The sequence below is a fragment of the Diceros bicornis genome, chromosome 15, assembly GCF_020826845.1.
Source record: "Diceros bicornis minor isolate mBicDic1 chromosome 15, mDicBic1.mat.cur, whole genome shotgun sequence".
NCBI lineage: Eukaryota > Metazoa > Chordata > Mammalia > Perissodactyla > Rhinocerotidae > Diceros > Diceros bicornis.
Genome location: NC_080754.1, coordinates 2,798,744 through 2,824,348, shown reverse-complemented (window position 1 = coordinate 2,824,348; position 25,605 = coordinate 2,798,744). Strand labels below are relative to the sequence as shown.

Sequence of the window (25,605 nt, the reverse complement as noted above, 5' to 3'; positions counted from 1 at the left end):
TGCTTCTATCTCTAGTCTCACATCCTCATTCTGATTCAATATTTTTGTGTTTAATTCACCCCTACAACACGTTATTTCATGTCTAATGTGCTGTGCTCATGCAGTTCCCTCTTCCAAGAATGCCCTTCTAGTCTTCTGTCACCTGAGTTTTTCATGATAAGTATCATCTCTTCTAGGAGGTCCTCACTGAATCCCCATGTTCACTCTTTCAAACAATGCTCATTGAGCACCTACTACGGGCAGTCATGGCTCTACTTGCTGGAGTCAAGCTGGGAAGCACAAGAGAAAGGTGCCTGCTCCAGTTGTACCCACATTTAATTGGAGACAGAGAGACAGAAAGTAAATAGGTAAAAACTAAATGAGATACTTTTAAATAACAAGGAACCATAAAATAAAGAAAATGGAGTGATAAGAAAGAGAATGACATGATGGAGCCTGTGAACAGTTTCCAGCATGTGCAAGTGGCTTCAGTCAGGAATAGCTTGGCATGCCTGAGGAATGAAAGCCAGTGAGGCTGGAGCTTGTTGAGTGAGAGCGAGACTGGAGAAGCAGGCAGAGGCAAAGTCAGGTAGGCCTGTACACCATGGTGAAGAGTCTGAAATCTATTCTGAAAGTAATGAGAAGCTAGAGAAGAATTTTAATGGAGGGTGATACACTCTGACTTGTGTACGGAGAGTGGAAGCAGAGAGATCAACTTGGAAGCTATTAGAATAACACAGAGAGAGAAACTGGTGGCTTGAGTCAAGTTTGAGATCCATTTTACAGGCATAGCCAGCAGGACCTGCAATAGATTGGGAGGAGGCGGACTGGCCAGGAAAGTGGAGGAATAAAGTTGGACTGAGTTTCTCTCTTTCTTGCTCTCAGACCATCCAGTCTACACAAACATTAGCTAAAACCATATGTGACTGTGTCTGTCTCTCCTGCTGGCTTGATCATGATCTCACTTAGGGCAATGAGCATACCTTGTCTTGTTCATCTTTGAAATCTCAGGGCCTGACACCATATCCAGCATACAGTAGATATTCAACAGATATTCACTGGATTGAACTGAGCTGCGTTTATTTATTTTTCTCTTAATGGAGTGAAGTACTTCAAGCTTTTAGTCAGTAGTAGGATATTTTCTCGAAGTATTTTTCATTGAAAGTCAGATTAATGAAAAGAAATTCTCTGAGAAAATCATAAGTAAATTATAAGTATGAATAACATTATGCAAAAATTAATTTATGATAAATGAATTAAATCTAGAACACACAACAGCTTATTTAAATGCCATCAGAAAAGAACGCCTCTCCAGCAAAAAGGAATCTAGGGATCCATTCTCCATATATTCCACCACAATCATTACTGGTCTACAATATAAATCATTGTTCTCAAACTTTCTTGTTGAAAAATGTGCAATACTCCTTTGTATAGAATAAATAATTATAGTGATTCAGTGCCCTGAAAATGTTAAACATGTGTGATAAACAATACTACATCCAGAAGATGATAAGCTGCTATTCCTGAGTAGAATTAATAAAAACTGCACATTATCATTTAAGAAACATTTACAAAGAATCAAATTCACTATGCGGTGTCTTGGTTACCAACAATAAATAAATCAACTTCCAAAGATTCTTCACAAATCTGGTGCAATAAACACTATCGCATAGTGATAGTTTATGCTCCAAAAAGAAGTAACAAAATTTGGGTTCATATGTACGTCAAAAGGCTTTTTTGGTTCACCACCCACGAGTTATAAGAAATGGTGCCAGCCTTTCAAAACAGAATGACAAAAACGGAAGGGTTAGCTGAAGCCTTGTAAAATGATTACTTCCAAAATGCTGACTTGAGCTATGAAATGGCTGTGTAGGAAACGCACCTTACTAAGCGGTTTACAAGAGATGGAGGTATACGGTCAGTGGACACTTTGTAAGCCTCTTGTCCCCCTACTTCTGTATTGCTAGAGGCCATTCTGAGAAAACTGGATGTTGTCAGAAATGCAATGGGTTCATAAGGGACAAAAGATGAGAATCTATGAAGAGCCACAACAACAGGGAGGAGCTGATCTCTGGGTTCCTAATTGTCCCTCGGTCCAAAAATATCCTCATCCATACTTTCGGCACGTTTTCACTTCTTTTTGTTTTGCTACCAGAAACTCCACTATTAAAATTCTATATGGGCCACATTCGTAGACTCAAAGGGTGGAATGGTCGTTTCTAGGGGCTGGGGTAGGAGGATATGGGGAGTTGCTAATCAACTTGTTTCAGTTAAGCACGAAGAATAAGCTCCAGAGATCTGCTGTACGACATTGTATCTACAGTCACAATAATGTACTGTACATTTAAAAATTTGTTAGGAGAGTAGATCTCACGTTAAGTGTTATTACCACAATAAAATAAAAATAAGGAAATTCTATTTGGGTTTACAAATTCACATAAAAGATGCAAAATCATCTGGAGGAATTAAAATAGTAGTTGAGAATCACATACTAGTATGAATTAGTCTAACCTTATATCCAGCTGGGGTCTGTGGCAATGAGAGAATGAGAGCTTAGATTAGGGTGGGGTGAGGTCCAGGTTACAGGTGATGCTAGGGGGTGGAACAAGGCATGGCCTGGGGATAAGAGGGATGGGGAGGTGTGCCATCACACGGGATTTAAAACAGTAAAAGTTGAATATTGGAGGACCTGGGAAGAGAATATGAAGAAAGAAGTGGATGCTACAGAAAATGGCGTTTAAAAAAAATGTTGCCCAAGGCAAGTCATGTACAGGGGAGGAAAACAGACTCTTCTTTTTGAAGGAAACTCCTGCCTCCCTTCTGTATTGGAAGTTACATCCTTTAGCTGTAGTCTGTGTTAAAGAGGCTTTTATGGATCTGCCTGGGGACTCAAACAATATCTTTAAAAGAAATATTTACGGGAAAATGCATTCTCAGTTCTGAACAATTGATTTATAAGTGACTTTGCAGAAAACAGTCCTTGGAGGATTACTTCTATAACTTAAGCTTCAAGCTAAAATTCAGTTTTTATATGTTTCTAAATCAGAAAGTTGACCCATTCTATGACTTTTGAAAATGCTCCTGAATTTGAAAAAGAAATGGCTAAACTTATTTATAGATTTGAAAAGATCAAATCATTCTTGTTTTAAAATAACCATTGAACAAATAGGAGTCAATATCTCCTTTTCACTGGTCTTGGTGCTTGTGGCCTCCCCAGCTAAAAATCTTATTATATAACCCATAGGATATTTACTAAATCCTTCAAGGCTTTTTCTTTTGCAGTCATCATGGATCTGAACTTAAGTTGGGCAGTTATATTTTTAGTTACAGAGGAGAGAGGCCACCAAGAGTGGAACCAGAAATTTCAATCATAAGGAAAATAAAATGTCATTTCTAATATACCTAAAAAATCTAGGAAGGAAAGTAGATATGGATTTGTGAAACACGGCAGCTGGATTTCAGAATTACATTTTAAGAACTTACAATGAATCTGAATATAATATAGGCTGAACTAACAAAGCTTACGCTGAATTTGATTTTTTTTTGCTTAGGTTTGTGTGAAGGTAATCTCCACTAGCTAGTATGTGCTGCACTTCAAGAAGGCCAAGAAAATGTAAACTGGTTTGGTGGTCTTCTGGGCTAGGGCGTCACAGAGTGCCAATGTCTTGATGAGGTGCCATTAGAGTGCATCAGAATTACCCGGGAAAGTTTTTACCAGATATATCTGCTTGGGTCTGCAAGTGTATTTTGTAAAATCTCTCTAGGATGGTGATTCTGATTTGCAGGCATGGTTGAGAACCACAAGTTTCGAGTCTAATATTTAGTTCTGTGAATCTAAAATGTCCTGTATGGTCCAAATGGATGAGTAGGAATGACCATAGAGGAGTTCAGGAAAATGCATGGCATTTCTCTACAAGTCACTATAATCATAAATGACACACCATTAGAAAAGATCAATACAAAGTCCTGTATGCAAACGGAGAACTAGTAAGGAAAATTATAAAATACTGTCTCATGGTACTAGGGTACTACAAATGAAACTACACATTTACCGTACTAAAATGTTTAAAGAGAGAAATTCAAGCTATTGGAAGTTGATGCTCTAACTCCTAATTTAAAAAGAAAAAGTTCAGCCTTCCATATGCTTGGTTGCAAATACACTGTTGTTTCATATACTTGGATGTTTACTGTCACATTACTTTTAGAACAGTATTTGGCATTAAGCTGGCACAGGTGTGATAAATAATAGTATTCATCTACATGAAGTTTCACATTTTTTTCCTGAAAAAATGTAATTAAGGGGATATAATTCAACCAATAACTTTCACGGCTTAAAAACAGGTATTGGTGGATAAATACAACTCCACTGTTTTTCACTGTTGCATATAAAATGAATGTGGTGTAGATTAATTTTGCTCTTATACCCCAGCACAAATATAATGCCACACAACACAATTTACAGGAAAAATGTGCTAATAAAATACAGGTCTCATTATTAATATATAACTAGCATAAGGTAAAATGCCATCTTTACTAGATTTATAATTTGAGTACATAAATATTTAAAAGATCCCTTTAATTTTTTAAATTAATATTTGCTTTGCATTTGTTCAAGGAAACTCTTCAAATGACTCACATTGCTTTTAAAATGCTGATACGCACTTATATGTATTATTTAAATACTCATATTCATGAGGTATAGCTAGATTTTTTTTAAATGGTGCAAATTAAAACTATTTTTAGCCACTACAAAAAACAGACCAGGAAGTAACAGAAAAACAATTTTAAAACTCTTAGTGACATCTTCTGAAATATATTTATTATAATAGTAAATAACATTATGGAGACCTTAACATATGCCAGACACTATTCTAGGAGTTTTAGGCCTGTTAGCCATTTAATACTATAATACTCACAGTAACTGTAGGAGGTAGTTATTGCCTATTATTGACCTTATTTGGTAGATGACAGCTGTCCTTGAATCTTCTCTCTCACTTATACCTTTATCCAATCCACCAGCAAATCTTATTGGCTCTGCTTTCAAAATACAGCACAGAATCTACTATCTTCCATCAACTCAACTGCAACCATCCTCATGTAAGCCACCGTCACCTCCTTACTTGGATTATTGCAAAAGCCTCCAAATTTCCTGCATCCATCTGTACCTCACTATAGTCTCTCCACAGTACGGCACCCAGAGCGACCATTTTAAAATACAGTCGGATTAAGTCATGCCTCTACTTCAAACCTGCAGAGGCTTCCCATATCACCCAGAGGAAGCTCAAAGTCATCACCACGGCCTCAAGACCCCACTTCAGGGGTTTTACAGCGAGGCTGCACATTAGACTCGTCTGGGGAAACTTTGGACAAATATTGATGCTTGTGTTCCACCCCAAGTGATTCTGATCTAATTCGTCTGGAGTGCAGCCTGGAACTTGGGATTGTTAAAAGTTCTCTAAATTAAGTGATTACAATGTGCAGCCAAGGTTGAGAACCATTTCTCTCCCAGATCTGAGCCCCTTTCTGCCTTCATTGACTCTGACTTCATCTTCTACCCCTCTACATACCCTCTTCTAGCCATAATGATAGGGTGACTGTAGATTTCATCATCCTAACTGCAGAAGAAAAGGGTCCCTATTAATAATGATGAAGAGACAATAGGCATGAATCAGCACCGTCCTAGGGAAAACAGGCGTAAAGACTTATTTGCAGTTCTGTGGGTATGAAATGCTCCCACCTAGGGGCATCGGCACTTGCTATTCTTAGTCTTTGGAATATTTTCCACCAGATAGCCACCTGGTTTGCTCCCTCACCTTCCATCTTTACTTACATGCCACTCTTCCGTGAGACCCTCCCTGTCCACTCCATTTAGTGTGAAACCTAAGCTCACCCCTTCCACTTCCCCTGCTTTGTCTTTCTCCCCTATCTGATGTACCAGATATTTTGCAGAATTCTTTATTTCTCCTCCCACTAGATTTTTTTTATTTCTGTTTTGTTCATTTCTGTATTCCAAACTCCAGAGCAGTACCTGGTCTACTATAGTCTGTCAACACATATCTGTGCAAAAACATGAAAGAATGAGTTATCAGCTCTTTGAGCAAATCACCTCATTTGCTTTGCCTCAGTCTCCGTATTGGTAAAATGGAGATAATAGTAACACCTTTTCATGATGTTGTAAGCACTAGGTGAGTTAACACACGGGATTGGAACAATGCCCGACTCATAGAAAGCACACATAAATGTTATCTACATTAGTTAATTAAAGATATCCATCTTCATTTTTACTTTAGCCACTGACTCCTAGGTCCACACCTGAAATTGTCATCCCTAAAATGAGGGATGACAGAAATCTTAAGTATCAATCTATTGTGTTGGTAAACTGGTCCTCTGGAGAAAAACAAAACAAACAAGCCTGGCTTTGTAGCATTTGCCAATTTCTGTGGTGTAAATACTCCCATCGTGGTCAGCTTCAAGCTACTAACAGTTTAACCACCAGTTCCCTAAATTCCTGGCTATTTCCTAATTGTCTTTTGCAAGCTGGAACGATCTGGCTCTGACAAACCACTGCCACATTCTTCTGCTCCTTGAGCTCTCACCCTCATTCACAACTATACCTCCTCTTTCACATAATGAAGACTCCCAGCCCATAGAATTTCTAGTTATTCCTAGCCTATCAGCCTCTATTTCCTTCTTTATCCAGCCAGGATTCACCAGCTGCCTCCCTGAGAGATTCCTCCACAGCCACCCAACTCCCCTTTCGAATCCTCATTTTTCTGTCGTGCCTGCTCCACACACAATAGCCGCCGTTACCTCCATTCTCACATTTGGGGAGTCAAGTATTCCTGCAGAAAATCGTGGAAGCATGCACACCACTGCCAAAACACATCATGTTCTCCACATCAGCTGGATGTCAGCATGACTAGTCAATTATTTTACTTTCTCCAGGACCAACGACAGCGTCTAGCAGGAGTGGAGGAAGAGTGCACGTAGCTAGTAAAAATTATCAAGCTAGCAGCCCAGAAGATCCTTCCCCTGGTCACTTAGGTTGCATATCATTAAAAATCTTGAGAAATAGTTTTAGCTGGCTGCCATTGCTGGGTCCCAGACAACCTGTTCCTGGAGTAGAACCTGCTCCTGGTGGTCCTGCTGTTTTTTCTGATTAGCTTCTTTTCTTTTTAACTTCAGCAAGTATTCTAAACATTCACCTTAAATGAAGGTTTGTTCTCAAACTCCCACATAAACTTTCCTCCCACTTCACATAGAAATGCAACATCAGGTATCATTTCCTTCAGTTTAATGCTTGTTCCACATAAATCTCTCTAGATCCATGGCACACAGTCCCTTCCGTCTTGGAAGACGTGGAGGCTTCTGCTACTCAGTCAATTCTCTACCAAGGTCCTTGATTTTGTACCTTCCTATCTCCTGAGATATTTTGGCTTACCAGTTTATTTTTTTAAATTCCCCATTCCTCAGTGTAAAAATTGTCTCAATCATATTCCTACCTTAAAAAATTCCTTTGATTTTTCTTTTTGTCTACTGGCATCTGATTTATCTCTGGCTTTGCCATCTCACCCATTTCTCCCTAAAAAATGGTCTCCACCTACCAATTCCCATTTATCTTTCATTCTCATTTTGCCCTCTGCATCTGGCTTCTACCTGGGATCAATCCATTAAAAGTGCTCTTGTTGAGATCACGGAAGACCTCTTCACTGCTAAATGCCATCCATGCTTTCCAGTCTGTCTTTCAGAATCTCTCAGCTGCACTTGATACAATTGTTCCTTAGCTCCCACCTGAAACGCTCTGTTCTCTTAGGTCTGGGATGCCACATTCTCCTGTCCGTCCTCGCTCCTCCTGGACCATTCAATCTTATTTACCTTTGGAGACACCATCTGTGCTGCTTCCTCAGGTTGGTAATATATAGAGTTACAACCTTGCTCAACTCCTTTTCTTTCTCTAAAAGTTCTTCCTAGGAAATATCATGGTTTGGGTTGAAAAACTACCTTTATGCTACTGACTCCCAGATCTTTAATTTTAGTCAAGATTTTTCTGCTGAGCTTCACATTTGTGTTTTTAATTGCTGTCTGGAAATTTTCACTGCATGTTACATAGGAATCTCCAATGTAACATGACCGAAATTAAACTGATCATCTCTCCCAGCTACCAGCCATCTTGTTCCTCTTCTGTATTTTCATTTCAGCTGGCAGCACCACCTTGCATACATTCTTCTGGCTCCCAACCATCCTTTCCTGAGCATATTTTGGGCTATGGTTTCCTTACTCAGTCTGATTTTGTTTGCTTTTTGTATTTATTAATTTCTCCCATTTTTGTTTTGTTTTATGGATGACACTCTTCTTTCTTTGCTCACATGCTTTGTAAATAATGTACCTACATCTTTTCTCTCATGTCAAAGGATTTGAGGTGGGAGCAGGAGGATGCAGCATGAACACAATGTACTATCTTGAACCAATGGTATCATATTTTTGTGTAACTGAATTTTGTGATACAATAAAAAAATCCACATTCAAAAAATGTTATCAAATAAACAAATAATTTTTTCGTGGTTGACATACGACATTTCAAAGTTTTAAAATACATTTTAATTATTTTTTTTTGGATTTTAGGTTAATATTGTTATAAAAATGGAGGTCCAAAAATTTATGGACAAGCAGTTACCAGGTAAGTGCCAAAAAAATTGTTTATGAAGTCCATATGCATAGTTGAAGAGAGACCATACAGAGATGGTGGTCAATATCTCACTTAATTCACACTCGTGTATGCCCTTGGACAAGTTTCGAAAACCTGCACATCAGTGAGGTCACACCTCCCAGCAGCCAGGCTGATGCCGTGCTTGCTACGTCAGAACGCATTTTATTTTAAAGTTAAAAACACACACATAGTTACATACCCGCCCACACCCCTTCTCCACACACATGTGCACACACACACGTACACACAAACATATGCTCTTAACCACACCACCTCCTGCCAATATGTACCTGGAGGAATGTCCACAAGGGTCTGAATCTGAGTAAGATTTATGAATCTGGTGCAGGGTCACAGCCAGCCAGCCACCACCAGTGGCACTGGATTGTAATCTCGTCCTTAGCTTGCTACCACTCCTTCATATAGAACAGTAAATTGAAGTGATTTTCACACAGTGTGCGAACCCAAAGGGAAATCTTTCCTGCCTCCAGTCAGCACAGAGCACTATTAATGAGCCGTGGATGGTCCCCCACTACGCCATGCACTTAGCCACTTCCTCCTTTCTGTGCTCACAGAAGCTGCAGTGATCAAATTCTAAAGCGGTAGTTTGAAAAGTGACTTTGCTTTTGAGAATTTGTGGGATATATATATTTATATATTTTATTTCTGCTTGCCATGGGGAGTTGAGTTCTGCTATTGACATAAAGTTTATAAAGCACTTTGAGCTTCTGGGATAAATGAGATGTGATTACAAAGAAGGGTAAGATTCTTAAAGAAGGGTAAAAAGGGAGTACTGGCCCTCTTTTGTGTGTGTGTGAGGAAGACTAGCCCTGAGCTAACATCGAGTGGCAATCCTCCTCTCTTTTTTTTGCTGAGGAAGATTGGCCCTGGGCTAATATCCGTGCCCATCTTCCTCTACTTTATATGGGACGCCAGCACAGCATGGCTTGACAAGCGGTGCATCGCTGCACCCCCAGGATCCAAACCTGGGAACCCCGGGCCGCTGAAGCGGAGCATGTGCACTTAACCGCTACACCACTGGGCCAGCCCTTGGTCCTCTGTTTTTTTCCCCATTCGTATGATTTTTATTTTAATAGAAATTCTATGTGCAGAGGTGACATAAGACCACCTGGGGGAGATGGCAGTGGACTTATAGGAAGTAATAAGTAATTTAATAAAAAGACAGAATTCATAGTGTATGAGAACATGGCTTTTTGTATCAGAGACTTGAGTTTGAATCCTCGCTCCACCAACTTACAATGTGTCAGGCATTATCCCATAAGCTTTACAATAATCAACTCTATTAATGCTTATAACAATTCTGTGAGGTGGATACTGTTAATATTTCCATTTTATACACAAGTAAACAGAGGCAAGGAGAAGTCAGTCACTTGCCGAAGTCACAGGGTCACACAGCTGGTCAGTGGCAGAGCCAAGGTGAGCCGAGATAATACGTGCTAAGTTTCTCGTGGGACCAGTGATGGCAGCCGCCATCACTGGACATTTAGGCTTCCCCAGACTCTGTGGTGTCTTCCTACACGGTGCAAGACAGCCGGAAAATATTAGTTTTCAAATTTTAAATCATGAAACATACCACTTATAAACATGTAGTAGGATGTTTATAAGTAAATATTTTTATTTATAACATATTACCTTTTCTTTATAACATATTTTAATTAATTCATGATTCAGCAGGATAAAAAGTATACCTGAGGCTGACATTCTCTCTTAGTTTGCTTGTGGCAGGCATTTGATCCAACTTTCAGCAGCAATTTAGATTGAATATCTGTTAACGTTATTTGCCATTATATTCAGCTCCAGGATATAGTTGATACCAAAAAAAAGAAAGAAAAAACCCCAAAACAAACCTATGCCAAGCATCATTAGATATTAAGTCATTTTGATATGTATCTCATAAAAATGAGTTTTTGAATAAACATAACTGAAGGCCGTAAGTATATACGCATTTCAAGTACCATAGATGTTCCTGATAAATTATTCTAAAGTACTTTAGCACACTTACAGGAGAAATGAATACAAACTATAAAATAACATTCTGAGAATGGCTACAGAAAAGAACAAATAGTTCATGTCCGCAAACACCTATGAATTTCATTTTGCCCTAAAGAGTGTACTGGGTTGAAATCATGCATTGCACGAGGAACATTGCTCTATAATAGCTTGGTGATTTTGCTGAATTCAGCTTCTGGCGTTGAATCTGGACATCAAGTCCAGTCACAGTGTAAATATATCATCACTGCTAATATTGAGAGCAGTTGAGGAAGAGGGCATGGAATCAAGAAAAACAAATGAAAATGAGATCAAGAGAGAAGGGTGAGGTGCACAGAACTTGTCCAAATACCATGGAGCAATAATGAAGTGAAGAAAGAACGCTTGAAACTATTTATTTGCATGAAAATGAAGAAGAAGAATATAACACATTCCAAATAGTAAAAGTCCAGTCATTTTATAAGTAAGAAAAATGGCCATGTGTCCGAATAGATAGATATTAGAGAACAGGGTGACATGCAAGTATGTGACCTCTCCTGGGGATGAAAAATACTTACTCCAGTGACTGTTTTTTATATTTCTGTTTTTTTCACTATCAATGAATATTTTTGCAGCATATGATGGCTTTTTAAATGTTAAAGACGTTATAAATACATGTTGAAGTGTACCCTCATGGTGCCTTCTCAGCTTGTTTTCTGTACTACTATATAAAACAAATGATGTTTGTATACACTGTACTTTCAAGGATAAGTCCCTTTAAAAAGAGTGCTTTAAAAACTTTTGTTCTAAAACAAATCTCTGCTAGAGTTTTATTCTTTCTCCTTTTGTTTTACGAATAGTCAGTCAAATTAACTTAAGGGACAAAGTTGATAAACCAGTTTTCTGATATGAACTTGAGTCATTATTGGTAAATATACATCAATTTAAGAGGTTCAGCATTATAGATAATGCATAAAATATCACACTAGGTAATTTAATGTGATAAGGGCAGATGAATGGCCATGTGATGCAACTGAGTTTCATTAATCTCTTTCCTTATAACATCTTTTGAAATATATATATTATTATAAATATATATACATTAACACGGCAAGTGAATGAATAGGAGAAATCAAGTATATCATTATGTATATATACTCCCCCCTGAGTAACACTCCAATGTATCACAGCACCAGAGAAATGCTGCTATTCTTCATGGAAAAATTCACGAATTACATTATGCAAAAATTAATTTATGATAAATGATTTAAATCTAGAACTCAAAATAGCTTATTTAAATGCCATCAGAGAGGAACACCTCACCCGCAAAAAGGAGTCTAGGGATCCGTTCTCCATATACTCCACCACGATCATTACTGGTCTGCCTGTAAGAAGAGCAAGAGAACACACAAGGATTAGACAATTACAGAATGCGTGCTGCAGCTAGAGATTTCCAGCGGTGGCAGCTAAATTATCTGTATTTTAGTAATAGGAACTTCATTTTCCAACACGCTTCTATAAAAGAACTCATATTATGTACACAGGCATCTCTCCATTTCTTAATAGCATTTTTTCCTTTGAGTTCATAAAAAGAACATGAATTCCTATATGGATTACGAAGGAATTAAGCATTTCCTTTTCTAGAGCCCTGCAACCACCGTGTACATTATGTTCCTTTTGTCCCGAGCTTTTCCCTGAAAGACAATCAACAGCTGAAGCCAGGGTGGAAGCAGTTACTGTGGCTGCTCTGGCAGCTGTGGGACTTCTAAGTGATGCAGTAATTACGGCTGAATTACATTAGACCAGGCATTTCTGAAATATTCCTACAGCAAAGCAGAAAGGAGAGATTCATAAATTCTCTCTAAGAAATTACAAACCATCGGTCATAGTCTGCTTTTAAGGGCTTTTAAATAGAAAAATGTCAGCAGATTGATGAATCTACAAAGTTGGTGGGATTTGTAATAGTTCTTGATCATCTCTTTATTGGACATAGATTAGATCAACAGAACAATGACGGCAAACGTGACAAATAAGTAGCTCTGATTTTGCAGTCTAGTGCAGAAGCTAAAATCAGAAACTGAGTATCATTTCTTTCTTTTTATCATATCTATTTGCAATTGCTACAGTTCCCAATACACCTCTATTAGGCAGAATATTTGACATAAATAACTGATTTGCTTCAAAGAATAGAATCTATTTGTTCTGCCCAGTTTCCCAAGTTTAAAAGATAAACTCATTTCAGATGAAGGGAAAATGATATTTACCTGAAATAAACATGTATGACATACTTATTTTTTACTTCTATATTTCTTGCTTCTCATTGGAATTTTTAGCAATTCAATTTGCACTGTGCACAGAGTTTTTCCCCATGAGCACAAAGTAGATCTAGAAAGAAATTATGTGTACCCATGATGGAAATAGCAGATTTCGTATTGTAATTCACGTCCCTTTTATGAACTCAAAGCCTTGTGGGTTAGAAAGGGTGACTGTAGCAAATTAGTACAATGTCTGCAAATGCTAGATTTTACACTGGAATCTGTATTTTAAAGAAAGATGAGGTAAAGGTTAAATGTAGTAATAAAGCTCCAATTTATTATGCATAGAGTTAGGACCCAAAGAAGTTTTCCATTTTAGTGGATTTCTACAATGTTCCTCAAAGTCATTAATTTCATCCAAATACAGATAAAAAACTTTATCAGAAAATATTGAGGTCAGATGAACTGTCAGCACTATTGTAGGCAGGGATCTAGCAGATCCACGTCTTAAATCTGAAAGTTTGTCATGAAATCTTTTATTTGGCCGTTGGTTTCAGAGATCTTGGTGATCGGAGTCTGATGCAAACATTGGGTTAGCAAGGTACAGAAAATAAAAGGTCATTTTTATACTTATATATAAAAATTCCGAGACCAGTATTCCAGTTTGAATGATAATGGAGGACAGATGTTAGGGGACAGCTGGCTATTACAATGACTGCCCAAGTTCTTCTCCTGCCCGCAGTCACACCTTCTCAATCCGTCTTGACCATGGCTGCCAGAGAAACATATTCAGTTTCATAAAAATATATTAAAAAAATATTTATTCTTTCCCTACGAATGTAGCTTTATGGATAAAAAGCACTCACTCACATTGATACACACTACTGGTGTCCCTATTGCACAGGTGAGGAAATAAGGGATGGACAATTAGACTGCTTGCCCAAAGTCAACAGCCAGCAAGTGGCGGTATCAGGTAGTCTGTCTCAGAGCTTGAGCTCTTTCCCTTCTGCCACGGGTGCCTCTCAGACACGATTCACAGATCAGAGCTGGAGGCCGGCCCAGTGCTCTCCGGCGATGGACTGCCTCTCTCCTAACCAGCCTTATCGTCGGCTGCTCCGTCAGTTGTCATTATCGCCATACTTGTTCCATCCTGCCTCCTCCTGCCTTTCCTTTCGGTATTTCCCTGCCAGGATTATCTCCCAACTTGCTCCTCTCCCTAATCACACCTCACACCTCCCCAGAATCTACACACAGAACCTCCTTCTTGAAAGTCTCTCACCCTGATACTCTCATTCCCATCACGTCTACTGTGCTGTACACCATCATACACAGAACATTTTGTGTTCTGCACCACGAAATACTGTGCCTCATTTTGTATTAGGTTGTCTTTCTTTCTTATCTTCCCGTAGATGCTTCATATCCCCATTCACTGGGTTTCTGTGAGCTGTGCAGAGTAGGTGCCTCACAGAAACAAGTTGATTTTTCCCATCAGTTTCACAATTCCTCAGAGAGTAACACTGAAACATTTCAGCAAGATTCTGATCTATGTGAATACAAAGTACTTTGAAATTAGTTCTATCTATAATTCCTTGGGAGATACTTTATGCAATCTTAAAATTCATCAGTGACAAGTTTCATCTTCTCATTAAAGATAATGAAAAGTCACAAGAAGGCTCCCTCGGTTTCCTGTGAATTAAAAGTTTCACACCTGAGCTCTGCATCTTTTGTATTTTGTGCAGTAGCTTCAAGTGAGAGCAGCTGTTATTACACTAAGGAGTTGTTTTTTTAGAATACTGCTGGCATCTAACCTGTAATTTGTTTCCTAGTGGTTTTCTGTAGGGAAGTTAGTTACACTGTGATGATTACAAGCAACTTGACAGTGCATGATTACATCGTACAATCAAGAAACCAGATAAGGATAAGGGAATTTACGCAAGTTAGGATGGTATTCTAATATGTGGTGAGGTGAGAGAAGTCTACTGGTAACAGTGCTTTTTCTGTATTATTTTTAAATATGTAAAAATTATATATTGTATTATTGTGTTTGGAAAATATATTTGGAAGTAATTCTCTCTTTTTATATTTTCAAAAATTTCAGTTTCTTTCTTTCTTTACAATTTTAGCCAGTTACTCCAAGTGCCTCATGTCACAGAACTACCTTAGTATCTGTGTTGTACTGAAGTCAACAGACAAACTCCAGGATTCCTGAATGTTAGTCACGTCTCAAAATCTTCAGATCTTTTTCAGAAGCCTCATCAGTTTGATTTAAGAGTTCTTCAAAAATACTTCTACGGGTCACATAAAATGAATTTCTTTCGTTTTCCTTCATAAATAGCCCAGAAATGGTTGTGGATATTTTAAATTGCATTGGAATCGAGATCCTGCAGGAAATCACTTATTTATATTCTGAGCACAATGAATCACAAAATCCCATATCATCTTTTTGTTATAGAGAAGAACAATTATTTTCTTTAATTGGGACTTTTGTGGACTATTGACTAATGAATCTTTTTCCAATTTGCAGCTTCCCAACACTTAACGGTGACTTTGATACAGGAGATGTTGGGAAACCATCTGATCATAAGACTATACTTTTCTTGTGCGGCTGTTAAAGAAAACAAAGGAGAGGCATTATGTAAATATTTGCTGGGAAATGTTGGGAAAATATTTTGCGAGTGAAATAGTGGTGTTTATTTTTGGCCTCAGAGAAGTTTTTTGAAAGAACGGAGTTACAGAGATTTAACATTTTCATATAAGTAATGAGTTTATGCTGGATGTAGTATTTTCTATCAGTTTGGCAATTTCTAATGTGCAGTCAGTAATATCAAGAATCTAAACAAATCTCAACAACCCCAAAACTCTATTAGAGATTTAAATCAATCCTAGTTTATTTAACATTATACTGTGTCTATATTTTGCCTACCAAGTAGTAAAATTTGTGGTGATAACTTGGATTGACAGTTAGGCTGCTTGTATTTTTTCCCCCAGTTACAATTCAGGACTTTTTGAGCCAATTATTTAATCCATTTCTACCTCCCCTGTTTCTGCTGTAGAGATAGTGAATTATAATTATAATCTCAAATGGATTTGATAATAAAGGAAATAATTTTCTTATTCCTCTAAGGCATTCAAAAGATATGGATGATGTAAAGTCAAACAGAGTTATAATATATTAAATAATTATTTTTATTCACAAGATAAGAACTAAAATTGGGGAATTATTTTCCTCTTATTCTGCTGCCTGGTGACTACCAGAGCATGTCCCAAATGAGTCTTATCCTCAGTGAGTTTGAATCCAAACTTTAACATTTCCCCTGAATTTTCTTTTCCTCCTATATTCCCGTCTTGATTAAAACATCACCATCCATCTAGTTACCTGGGTTCAAAACCCTGTTTCCATATTGGACTTCTCACTTTATCAAAGCCCTGTGAGTCCATAGGTTACTAAGTTGTGCTGATTCTATAGAAAATCTATTATTACCGCCCACCTTCTGCCTGTGTTTTCTCTTGCTTCACGTATTACAATAATCATTTTCTGGTTTTTCTTACTCCTATTCTCTTCCCCATCACAAGCCAACACTTGGACAACCATTAATTTTGAACACTGAGGGATCCATCAAACATATTTTTTAAACGCCTACTATGCATCAAGTGCTCTTCTGGTTTCTGGAGAAACATCCTCAGTCACTACAAGATCCCCGTCCTCATGGGATCTGTGGTGGAGAGGAGACTAGAAATCAGTACATCACTGAAAGGGCTTAATGTCTCTCCCCACTGTTGAAAGACTATTTCACTTACTGTACTGTTTGCCGCAGGATTACAATCTAAACGCCTTGGCAATTAAGGGCCTTCACCTTCTCTCCTCTGCTTTGTCTCTAGTGGCATCTTTTAGCTCCCCCTCTTCCTCTAGCTCCTGTTTCAAATTCTCTAGGGGCCTCATGACTTCCTAATATGACTTGACTTGTACCTTCCTCTCTTCTTTGGAAGGCTGCTTCTCACTGCCTCCACTTGGTAAAATCCTAGACTGAAGCAGAAAGTGCATCTTACAGACCATTCTCCCATGAATCACTCTCCCTGTTAGGAAGACTTGATCATTTACTTTCTCCTCCCTTGACATCTTAATCAAACAGTTACATCACAGGTAAGGTGAGCTACCGACGACCACACGGAGGTTCTGCCTCCCATGCTACAATGCTGTGAGGTCAGGACTCGGGCTTCATTCTTCTCTGTAAGTTCACGGTTGAGCACAGAGCGAGGCACAGAGAAGGTGCTCAATTTTATTGTTTCAAATGGAATGCCAGAAGGAACACACAAATAAAGATGTTCTCTAAGAATAATTCTAGACCAAGAAAAGGGTTACCACAATAACTGAATGGCAAATCAAAAGTCCTAAATTATTTGTATTGTAAAGGTGATCTTGGACAATCATTTTAGCTCTCTCACTTTTGCATCTATAAAATGGGGATAATATTACATACTACATAGGATTTTTCAAAGGCTTAGATGAGAAAACATATAATTAGCACAGTGTCTGGCAATAGTTCGCACTCACAAATGCTGGTGTACATTTACTTTCCTTCCCTTTTGTGCACAATTATCTGCTTCCCCTTCTTATTATATTTGTCCAGTATGTAGCAAAAAAATAGTTTTTAAAAGTGGACCACTTCTATATTTTATTGTAGTTTGGAATTGACATGAAAATTCTTTTATATGCTATGGCAAAGTAAAAATGACTGCTAGTTACGTTTTATATGACACAGTAAATTCCCGGTTTAGCACTGAAATTCTTGTGTCCCAGGCAAACGGGAATGGTTGGTTACCCTACACCTGTGTGCTCAGCACAGTGCAGTTAGAGGTTGTGGGACCAGGGTCAGACAGCATGATGTTGAAGGTTTTCCACTTTGGCACGTGAACTTTCATATCTCACTCATCACCATCTCTCATGGCCTTAGTCTCCTCATTTGTATCTTATATATTCATCACTTGTATATTTGCATATTGTATATTATCACATAATAATAACACCTCCTTCATCACAGGAGAAGTGAGATTAAATGAGGTAATGTGTTTAAAACACAGAGAATAGTACCTGATACTAAATATTGAATCACCCAATCGTAGCTTAAAAGAATGAACGGACAAATGTGAGTATTATATCTTACCTTACTGACTAGATGTTGAATCCTGAGCTAAGAAGTGGTTTTCAGAGTTAAGAAGGTTGGTTACAGAAAATGACTAAGGTCAGTATAGTTAGGAGCTTTCTTGACCACCTCAAAGGTCCATTTAAATCCTCTACACCTGAAAACAACAGGTTTGAAGTTGCTTTAGAAAACAAGATGGTTTCTCCTAGGTTAAAATAATCAAAATGGGCATTTTCTTACTTTAAATAACATACTCTACTATGTAGTTTCTTAGGAAGAGCTTCTGTAGGAAGTAGAGTCTTACTCCTATCTAACAAGCTATGTTGTGTCTTCTGTACTCTACAGATTTGTACCTGTAACAAGATGTCTTATGGTTAATCTGGAATTGGTTTTAACCTTAGAGCTATTTGAAACCCCTAAATCTATATAATAACTATGTTGATTTGGTTCCATGCTTCCTCTTAATTTCTTTATTTTGCTTTTTAAGTTTAGAAGTGATTCAAATGCCCTTGGAGAAATGCTGAGGAATAAATTATTTTATCCTGTGATAAAACAGCTGAGCAGAAATTAGGAAGGGTGATCTGCATTTATGAAAACAATAGCATTTCTTAATCTAGGTTGGTTTTAGAGTAAATGAAAGGTATGAGGCTAAAGAAATGAAACATAATTTTCCTGCCACTTCCAGAGGGCACTGGCGTACCATCTGCACCAACTAAGTTCACTAACATTCTGTACTGTCCCTGTTTCTACTGGAAATTACCATGCCGGTAAAAGACTTCTCCTTAACTAGCAGTGTCTTGTTGGCAATGAAAGTTACTGCCAAAGATGCCTGATGTTAGACTGTCTCCACTATAAGACACGGACCAGACGGCAAAATTTTAATAACATATGAGTTTTTAAGAATGGCTTTCTTGGGGCCAGGCCCATGGTGTAGCAGTTAAGTGCGGGCTCTGCTGCTGGCAGCCCAGGTTCGGATCCCGGTTGTGTACTGGAGCATCGCTTGTCAGGCCATGCTGTGGCCGCGTCCCATATAAAGTGGAGGAAGATGGGCACAGATGTTAGCCCAGGGCCAGTCTTCCTCAGCAAAAAGAGGAGGATTGGCAGATGTTAGCTCAGGGTTGATCTTCCTCACAAAAAAAAAAAGAGAGAGATTTTGTATTATATCCATATTTATAAAAGTAACATAATGATAATGATCAACTTAAAATCATGTTTTGAAATTATTTGATTTATGACTTTTTGCTTTCTATTACAAAAGAAATAATCGATTATACAATAATCAATAGTTTAATTACCACCAGGTAGCAATGAACAAAACACATTAGAGAATTCTCATCACTTGAAATAAGAATTGAACATTAAACATTGTGTAATGACTTGAATATTGTTTAATGTCTAAGTTCAAAACCAAATTAAACTGCATGTCAAATAAATAATTTTATGCTGCCTTTGTTCTTGGTTTCTTTTTGTGAAAACATTTTGTGCAGATAATTTAAAATAGATGCTACATCTAAAATAGCACACATGTAACAGTAACTATTAAAAAGAAGTTCTTCAACGTGCCAGGCACATTCTAAGGGCTTTACGTGTGTTGACTCATCTAATCCTCACACCAACCCCCATGGAGAGTATAATTACTAGTTCAATTTAACAGATAAGATTACTGATGCATGAGAGTTTAAACAACTTGTCCAAGGACACACACTGGGCAACTGGCAGAGCCAGGGCTTGAAGCCAGGTTCTCTGCTCCGGAGTCTGCATGCTTGACCATCTTGCCATACCTCAAACGATACTCAGGTCTCCATTAGTAATTTGGAGAACATAAAGCATGACCCTAAATCTCTGTGCCTCGTCTTAGAAACACATCCTGGAAAGCCATTATGGACTGGTCACTGTGCTGCTCCCAAAGATGTTATATCCTTGAGAAGTTCTAGGATTGTAAAGTCCCATAAAGCCTTATAATATCTACATAGACAGGAAATACGTGCTCAGGAAACTTGTTGGAAAACCTTTAGATTTTGCTTTCCCCATCTCCCAAACATCAGTTTTTGATAACGATTTTAAGGTTCCTTTACAAAAGAATGTTTTAAGAAAGAGTCCTGCAGCTTCTGGGGGAAGGTATCATATTTTCCAGTAGTGTTTCAAATGCGATGCTTCACTTCTGGCCTCAGAAGTGTCTTATGGTTACGTAAGTGATCAAATATTCAGCTTTTTGGTCTTTTGTATCATTCACTAATAAAAGGAAAATCAACAGAAAATTTAAATATAAAACAAACCTCTAGATAGACTATATTTAACCCTAACTACATAGGTTATTTATGGTGAGATTTTAATATAATGGAGAAAACATTTGTTAAATGAATCATACATATGGTGTAAATTAAACTACCAACTACTTTCCTTTTTTTCCTCTCAGGAAAGTTACTATTTATTTTTGAATCTTTTCTGCGACTCTGACAAAAGGTTTAATTTTTTTTTTAAAGTTCAAGTTTGCTAAATACACTTGCTGTAAGACCTCTGTGAATAGAACTAAGAAAAGCCAACATTGTGCCACAGGGCAACTTCCACTGTGCTCTGTCCCACAAGGCACAAGAAAGGACACTGAGACGAGCCCTGTGTGTAATCCCCACCCCGCTCACGCTCTGAGTGACTCAGCAGCCACGGGCATGCACGCTGCCCTGTGCGAGAGCAAGAGGCACCGGGGCAGCTCAGCTTCCTACCAAGTTTCCAATTAAGGTGAAAACACGCTGACACGACAGTCCCAACCAACACGAAGATTAAACACTGATTCACATAGAGACTCGGCTAAGTTAGCAGGCTGTGTAAAGTTTTTCAAAATTTGTCTTTGTAAGAAGAAAATAATTCTTGGATGAATTTTTTTGAAAGTGTTTATAGTTTCTTTGAATACAACCAAAATAGATGGCAAATAGATGTTGTAATAATAAAACATGATGCTCTCCAGAGGGCAGATATACGTTCTCAACAGAGAATTTAAAGTCATTTATATAAGGTCCAGATTTTTAAGATTCAAACTTATTCAAATGATATTAAGATAAAAGAAGCACTTATCCTACTAAGAAGGCATAGCTAAAGTCAAAGGCTAAAACTATTTAAAGAATCTGAAAATAGGTAAAAAGAACTAGTAAAAAAAATCTGGAGATTACTTAAAGGCTCTTTTAAGATTTTTCATGTATTTCTGGCAGGAAAAAAAATAGAAATTCTCTTTGTAAATGTTCAAGAGCTTGATATCAAATGTATCCTGTTGCTCTATTTTTTTTCTTTTAAATGTACTGTCAGTCTTACATAAAGATGACAGTGCTCACTTATGTCAGTTAAACATAACTTTATATAGAGAGCACTGAGTTTTTCAGAACCTGGGATTCTTCATTTATGGACTTTAGGGTGTCCAGAGACCTCCTGAAATTGTATGCAAACATTTACATACATGATCACATGTCCATTTTCTTGGGGAAGAGAGTCTATGTTGTTTTGGGCAAAGAAACAAAGTGTAATCCATAAGGAATCTGAGTCCCTGATCTGTACCACAACATCAGGACCATCTGTCCATAGGAGTCCTTAAAACTCACAAACTCTGCAATAAAGATTTTATAAACCTAATGTTATTCGAAGGTGTGAATTATACCTTCAATTTTGTATATGTTCCCATCCTGACTTTTCTTATTCCAAGTGATATCTTCATCTTGTCTTCCTTAAGTTTTAAGTCATTTTCTAAGCTTTTGTGAATGTCTCCTCAAGTAAGCCAAAGAACCAAGGCATGATGTACATGCCCTTTGGAACCCACTGACTTTAAGCAATAGAGGAAGCAGAGTGAACGCAACCTTGACATAATCCGGCTAGCCTTCGCACTGGTTTTAGAAACTATCAAAATATCCCAAAAGGTGTTTTAAAATAACCCTCTACCCGAGCAATAACAGTGTTGCAAATATTTTAAGGGAGTCGTTATTGGTGTATGACTAAAAATACATCACTCATGTCACCTTCCTGTGCTTCTGTTGTCTGGGTGTGCTCTCTGTGTCACTCTCTCAGTGACCTCTCTTCTCTGTGCTTCTCCTCACTCCTGAAATAGAATAATCTTGGTCTCCTGCTCAGTCCTAACCCAGAGTCCCCATCCTAGATTTAAACAGCTGCAGTTCTGCAGAGTTTCCTTCTGAAGTCTGCAGCTGCACAGACTTTCCAGGAGGAGAGTTCTCTGGGGAGAACTGTGCAGACGGGCATTGAATTGGGCCCCTGGGGGCTTGAAATCACACAAATGACCAGGAATAGAGAAACCAGGAGTTAGGAATCCAGGTGAAGGCTTTTCTTTTTATGATAATTTACATTTTGAATCATTTATTCAGGATTTTACTTTGCACATTTAATCCAGTTTTTCCTGTTCTTTTATAATTGGCTTGTGGTTTAAGTAGGTACACACACCCATTCACTCCTGTCCACACGCCTTGTTCAGGGTAACCGGCAATATTCTCAACCACAGAAATGTATAAAATGTACATCCTTCAATTAGAGGAGAGTTGTTCTTTTCCCTGAAGATCTCTTACTTAAAAAGTAAACTACTGTCTCTTATCTTTTATGTATATTTACTACAATAATATCTCGTTAAAAGATAAAATAAGGCAAATTGTCATATATACTACAGAAAAATATAAAAAGAATAATCAGCCTCAAAAGAACTATAGCCAATAGAAATTGTTTTGCCAAAAGTAATTAATTTTGAAATGTCAAATTGGAGATCTGAAACAAAGTACTGGCTTTTTCAGAATGCTTGAACATATAAAGAAATGAAATGGTTTACTTTGATTTTTTCTACACTGCAGTTTGATTGTATTAAGAGGCATATACTTTTCCATTGTGGATTTCCCCTGGCATATGGAGTCCACGCCAAGTTTCCTTAACTCATTGTAATTCCTTCAAAATCTGCCACCTAGCCTTCCATATTTGTGTTACTGCGTTTCTGCAGTCCCCTATGTGTATAATACTCTGATAATATTCTATTCACTAGGTCCTAGAGCCTCTGCAGCTTCAGCTGTATTTATCATTCCTGCCTTATTTCTAACATCTAAACTGTCTGCCTTTTGAATAAATAAATGATTTTTGACTGGATAACAGTGCATGCAATATTTGCCCTGACTCCATATCAGACAGGATTTCACATAAAATATGGAAGGGAAAATATTGATAATCACTGTTAACGGACTTGAAGACAGTTTCTCTTGGCCCGGTACCATGCGTCCTTTGTTATGGAAATGGTCTAGTTGGATTTGTTGTTGGTTTATAGAAAACTGGATTGTGAATTGATCTCCTAACACTGCTCGTCAGGGGACAGCAATGAGGATATGAAGAGGTCTGGCCATGTGAGTAAAAGGCTCATCCAAGTCTCTTTCCAAATGGTAAAAACATAGATAACATTCAACATGATTATTAATTATATACTTAGTAATTGCAAATCTGGTTTTGGGGTCCCCACGTGTTCATATTTCTCTTGATATTTGATTCAGAGTAGGGAGAGAGGGAGTCTCGTGGGATTGAAAAAGGAAGAAGGTGAAGACAGCTGTTCACTCCATCTTTGCCATTTCCTTTGAACCCAACACATGGCGCACAGTGAAGAGAAGCTCAGGTAAAAATGTCAGAAGACGTTAGATACACACGACTGTGTTTAAAGGTCATGCAGACAATCTGAGGCAGAAGAACCTTCCCTCAACAACCAGAGAGATTCCGGGAATAACCACAAAGGTAGGATCAGGGAGATCTTCAACATGGGTTTTCTTCAGAATTGATCTGTTTCTTAATCCCACGTGCTGCCTGTTTTCCCTTCCATGGTTCACTTGTACTCGACAGAGCTAGTTAGTGTAAAGCATGCATGTGAGTTTGGTTTAGAATCTAATCTATACATATGAGTTACCTCATTAGTGAAAAATGTGATCACGTCTCCCACAACTGACAGAAAACTGCCAGAAAAATGTAAGCGAGAATTTTGTTGATCTAATCATACTCAACTTAAGATATTATTTTCTGAGTAATTATCAGATAATGAATATGCTTTATATTTTATAAATATGTCTAGTTTTTAAGACACACCGTAATGTTTGGATCTTAGGTAAATTTAAGATATCCCACAATGTCAGATAGCTATTGCAGTGAAGTGACAGAGAAGACTGACTGACTCAGTGAAACTTCCACGTACTACTCCATCATTACCATTGCATAATTTTATTTCTCAATGACTTACTCTGCTTTTATTTATATATGGTGAGCATATGAAACCACCAAAAACCTAAAGGATTTGGGTAGAGGCAAAGTCTGTCGTAAGGTAAGCCACCGGTCTAAGACCCTATGTATAATCAATACGGCATGTAAAAATGTTCTACCTCACTTTCAAATATTTTTGACTACAGAATTAAATCAAAGACGTAACTAGATGGAGCCAAGAGAGCAAGCTTATTATCATTTTAGAATATATACTTGATAACATATTTTGAAGAGGGACATTAATCCTTTTCAAGGAGGTAGAATTTGATTTTAACAGGGAGGAATACAGTGGGGAAGACTTTGATTTTAAAAATATAATTTCAGTTATGTCATCCTAATTTTTCCTTTCTTTCCCATCCTCTTCTCTTTTCTCAGCTCCCCTCCTCTGTCTTCCCGCCTTTTCTCTCCTGTTTCCTGTCATTTTCTTACTCCACAGGGTGACTACTATGTGAAAGGTACTGCATTAAATACATGAATACACTTGGTATTCAACTTTCAGCCAATTAATTCCTGGTGTTTTTCTCTATTTGAAACTAAGAATAATAACCCATTATTATAACCTTTCTAGAAATGAGAAAGGTCATATCAACAGTAGACAACTGTTATATAATACAGATTTTAGGCTTGTCTGCTTTCTGGGTCTCATAATTTGATGATTCTCTTATTATTGAAGTTGGTGTAAAAATAAGTACTGTAAAAATATTGTTCCTTAATAGTGGAGTGTGATGTGAATGCAAAGAAACTATTTTATACAAGACATCACATATCTCATTCGAATTTGATTAAGTAACTGGAAACTAAATTAGCACCATCCTTGGAACAGGTTTTGTGATTCCTTGAATGACACAGCAAATGTCTTATGAGATCCTCAAAGTACTGTAACATTTAATCAATTGGTAGAAAGCAAATTAGTTGCTGCCCAGGGGGCATCAACCTGTGGCCAACTGTTTCAAGCGCATGGTCCAGGTCGAGAGAGGAACTGCTTCCTGCCCTCACACTGCTGTTTTACACCTGAGGGTCATCACTTTGGCTATTACATGGCTAAGGAGGTTTAGCTTTTTTTTTTTTTTATCATGAAACAATAAAAACTTCTCATGATCACTGCTTCATTCCTCTTTACACAAAATTACACAGGAAATTCTTGGGAAATAAGCTAAAGTTGAATGGAAGAGCGAAAGAATTACCTTTGAAATCGTAGCCATCATTACTGACAAGTACCAGAGAGAGTGCCCAGGGATCACTCTCTCTGGTACTCTCATTTTTACCAATGATG

General features: G+C 37.7%; 1 protein-coding gene across 1 annotated transcript in view; it reads right to left on the bottom strand.

The window, feature by feature from the left end:
• Positions 1–25,605, bottom strand: part of EPHA6 (EPH receptor A6) — a 784,796-nt gene that overhangs the window by 108,601 nt on the left and 650,590 nt on the right. Inside the window, 1 exon segment of the mRNA XM_058555640.1 lies at positions 11,996–12,057. Within this exon segment, the coding sequence (XP_058411623.1) occupies positions 11,996–12,057 (62 nt within the window).